Raw genomic sequence first — 4,144 nt, forward strand, 5'->3', positions numbered from 1 at the left:
GCATGGCAGTAATTGCGAGCTGCCCATGAAGGAACAGACGTCAGGTTCTGGGCACAGGCTTGCTGCTGGGCAGCATCTCACCCGGGTCCTCACAGTCTCAAAAGTGAGTAACTCCATGTTATGGAGGAGGAAACTGAGCCTCAAAGAGGTGGATGGGAAAGCCCAGGTCACGCTGAGATACACGCTGGAGTCAGATGCATAGTGTCTGTGACACCGCGGTCAGAACCCCAACCCAGTTGTCACAAAGCTCAGCCAAGCTCACTTGACCATGGTCTTTGTGGCTCATGTCTAAGGACACAGAGAATGTTGTCTGTTCCATCCACAGCAACTAGAACTGGGCTGGCACAGAGCAGGTCCTGATAACTATTTGTTGACTGAATGAGTGGGAAATGATAGAATTTCTTAGTAGAGAACTAAGAAAAGTGACCCTGAGCCCTAGGAGAGAAAGGGTCACCCTTCAAGGTCACAGGGCTGGCAAGAGCAGAGCAGGGCCTGGGTGAGGCCCAAGTTTTCACTCAGCCCCAATACCCCCAACCCAACCAGCTCAGTTCATCACCACCCTGTCCCTGGTCCCCTGAGCCATGGGAATATCTAGTCTGGTTCAGAAGAGTGAAGCTGGCGCCACTGTGATCGGGCCTAGACTTCAGCCAGCTCACACCTGTGCTCTCAGTCTGGAGCAGTGGTCTCTGCCCTGGCCCCTGGTGGGAGGATTTGGAAGCCCTGCAGAGCAGATCTTCTTGCCTCCTTCCAGGAGCTGGGGCTGGGAAGGTCTGAGTCAACCCTACCAGGAAACAAGTGGTACCATGAGCAGCTACCTCTGACAGAGCCACAGGACTAGGCTGGGAGGTGCCTTGGTTTCCTCACGCCATCACTGCAGCCTGGACGGGAAGGCAGAGGCCTAAGGAGGGAAGGGAAGGCCCAGGCAGTGGAGCCACAAACCTGGGCCTGGGCTGAGCACAGGAAGACCAGGCATGAGATTCATCTTCCTTATGGCCCCCATGAATGTGCCTTATCCCGAGGAGCTGGGTGGGACAGGCTGAGATGGACAGACAGGCAGGCAGGGAAGCTACCTCTGACCACAGCCATGGCTCCCACTGAGGGCCTTAAAAACCTTGCCGGCTTCCTCAGGTGCCTGCCCCTCACAGACCAGAGCCCAGGCAGGAGGCCTGCAGGACCCCAGGTTCTGGGTTCCTCACACTGCCATCAGCAGTCAGAGGCCTGGCAGCCACAGACCCAGCCACTCAGGAGCCAGATGGGGCTGACAGGAGAGGCAGAGCCAGAGGCAGCAGGTGTGAGAGCCTGGCATGGGTGTGGACACCAAGTGTCACAGCCATCAGACTCCATTGTGGTTCTAGGCTGACTTTCGCAGCTGGGCTGGGTGACTACCAGTCAAACAACTTAGGCCAAGAGAATTGTGGCAGCGAGAAGGTAGAATACAGAGGCCCTTCTGCAGGAGCCACCCACAGCCAGGGCTGCCACTGAACAAAGACCTGCTTGTTCATCCACAGAGGAGTCCGAGGCACAGGTCCCAAAGGAACATGCAGAGATGGCATGGGAAGAAGCTGTGGATGTGCCCCAGGCATGCCGTGTGGCTCTGGGGTGGCCTTTGGACCTCTCCGAGCTCATGAGATACAGCTGGCCAAAGAGTTTCATACTTTGTTGCTTGGCCTAAATGGGAAGCAGAGCCTGGGAAAGTCCATGGGTGCATACTCCTAAATGCAGGTGCAAACGCCCCATGTGCAGCTTTTAGAACCTGTTTCTGGGTTTCAGTGTCTGCAAGACATGGGGCTTCCTGTCACATCCACACCAAAGCTGAGGTGCAGCTGGGAGGGACAAGGATCCACAGTGGCCAGGTAGAGATTGGCTCTCTGAGGGGAAAGGAGGGGCCCCTGCAGTTTGGTGAAGCAGTCACCTGATTCCAGCCCTGAGGCAGGCTGTTTAGGAGCCCCCATTCACAAGGAGTGGCCTGAGGGTCAGTGGACTAGGGACTTCCCTGTGGTCACAACAGGGCTGGGCTCTGCTCCATCCCAGCAATGGCTCCCACCAGAGTTGTGTGCTTAGACCCAGGGGATGCTGGGGGAATTCACCATGGGCTGGGCAGTGACTCATTCTGATGGGTGGCTCCTCTGGGGACATTCTTGGGCAAGTCCATTCACCCTGTTCTTGGTCTTGAGCCCTGGGTCAGCCTGTCCTGAGGATGGAGTTCTGGTCACAGCCACATATGGTCAGTTCAAAGCCCCACCCTGACCTCTCAGCAGGAGGGCAGCACCCAGGTCCCACTGGGTGGAGCCCTGTGCCAGGCCTGGCTCTCAACACTGGCAAGGAGCTGCTGCACCCTCCCCCATCTCAGGCTGCCACCAGCTCAGGGTTGGCAACACAGAGGTGTCTGTTCCTTCTTCCTCCCTTAGTGTAGGAAACATCTGAGGACCCCCCAAACCTGCAGCTGTTGGTCCATATTTCTCTGCCCAAACTTATCCGAAAGCTCTCTTCACCCTGAAAGCCTGACAGGACAGATGTCATGGTGATGGAGCTACCTTACGTCTGTCCAGGCTTGGCTGCATCTCCCCTGGATGATGGAGATGGAAACCCTAGCTACGCACTCACATGATGCTCAGGGATTGGGTCCTCTCCCTGCTCTGAGACCTCTGCCTGTCACCAGCCACAGACAGGAGAGGAGGTGGATGAGGACCTTAACAAGCTACATAGTAATGCCAGTAGATTAAAGAGCAGTGAGAAAATACTTTGAAGCCTTAGGACCAAACTGCTCCAAAGTTTGCAAGTTGTGCAGAGAGGAGGAGCCAGGCTTTGTCCAGGAAAAAGAGGCGGGTCCAAGGTGTTGCGGCCAGACCAACAAGACTGCTGTCCCCAGGCCTGAGGGTGTCCCCTCCTTACCCGGCTGTCTCCTGACAGCGCATCCTCCCTGCAGGCACCTGCTACACAGGGAAGTGCCTGCTGTGGACTTGGGCATGTGGGTCAGTTCTGGTCACTCTGCTGATGTGACCCAAGCTTCCTGTTGAACTTTGTCCCTCTCCTCAGCACTGCCCTTATCACAGTGACAGCACCAAGGCTTCTGTTTACTCATCTGTGTCTCAGGATCCGACTGCCTTTCTGGGGCCACCCAGGTGGGCCTGACACCACCAGATTCCATTCCTGGATGTGTTGCAGGCACATGAAGGAGGCCATCTACCAGACCACACCCTGCTGCTCCTGTGCCTCCATTCCCGGGGGGCCTCGGCCACCCCTTCTCCTCTGACCTTCCATGCCTTGCCTCCTCGGTTGTGTCCACTGCACCCTGGCTGCCCTTCCTGGCCAGGGAGTTGATACTTCCACTGGACCCCACTCATCGCGCACAGCCTGCGTTCTGTTCTTTACTCCCCAGCGACCGAGCGACCGGCTGGAGGGTGCAGTCCCCTCCTAGACTGCCTGCAGGAGCTCTACGTCAGGGGAGCACCTTGTCAGCGTCAGCTCCAGACAGCGTCCCCGCGGTCGCACTCACCCATGTTGACGAAACTCATGACCAGGTCGGCGCGGCCCAGACGCCGCCCTGGGGACCCGGCGTCCTCATCGTCGTCGCCGGCCATAGCGTGGTAGAGGTCCAGCATGAAGAGTGGCGCGGACGCAGGCAGCCTGGCTGCAGCGGGCAGCGCACGAAGCCGGGGTCGCCCGGGCAACCCGAGCACCGCCAGGATCTCGCGCTGCATGTCGCGGCGCTCGCGCGCACCTAGTCGACGCTGGGGACAGCTGTGCTGGGGACGCGAGCCGGAGCTGCTGCCCAGCGTGCACAGCGCCAAGCCCAGGAGCCAGAGCGGCCCGGGACGCGTGGCCATGGCTAGGGAGCACGTACTCCGCGGCCGTCTGGGCCCGAGCGGGGCCTCCCCGACGGCACCTGTCACCTGTGGGCCCAGCGGCACTCGCTAGGGCTCCAGGACGGAGGATGTGGCCGGTGCCGCTGCGGGTGGGTGAGGCGGGGCCTGAGGACAACCAGCTGATCCGCCTGTCTGCGCTGGACCCCCAGTCCAGCTGAGGCCGAGGTCGGCGCAGCGACAAGGGTAGCTGGCGAGCTCGAGCTCCGCGTAGTCCGCGGTGCGGACTGGTAAAGCGCTTCAGCCTGGCTTGGCTGACCTCGGTCCCGCCCTCCCCGGCC

At 59.4% G+C, this 4,144-nt stretch overlaps 1 protein-coding gene across 1 annotated transcript in view; it reads right to left on the minus strand.

Moving 5' to 3' along the window:
- The window catches only part of Bmp8b (bone morphogenetic protein 8b), a 27,051-nt gene extending 23,194 nt beyond the window's left edge, over positions 1-3,857 (minus strand). The window contains exon 1 of the mRNA XM_004641064.2: positions 3,497-3,857. Coding sequence (XP_004641121.1) covers positions 3,497-3,827 — 331 coding nt within the window. The 5' untranslated portion in view covers positions 3,828-3,857. The remainder of the gene's footprint in view (positions 1-3,496) is intronic.
- Positions 3,858-4,144: the final 287 nt, after the last annotated feature.

This window comes from Octodon degus, unplaced genomic scaffold (genome assembly GCF_000260255.1).
Source record: "Octodon degus isolate 3935 unplaced genomic scaffold, OctDeg1.0 scaffold00130, whole genome shotgun sequence".
NCBI classification, from domain to species: domain Eukaryota; kingdom Metazoa; phylum Chordata; class Mammalia; order Rodentia; family Octodontidae; genus Octodon; species Octodon degus.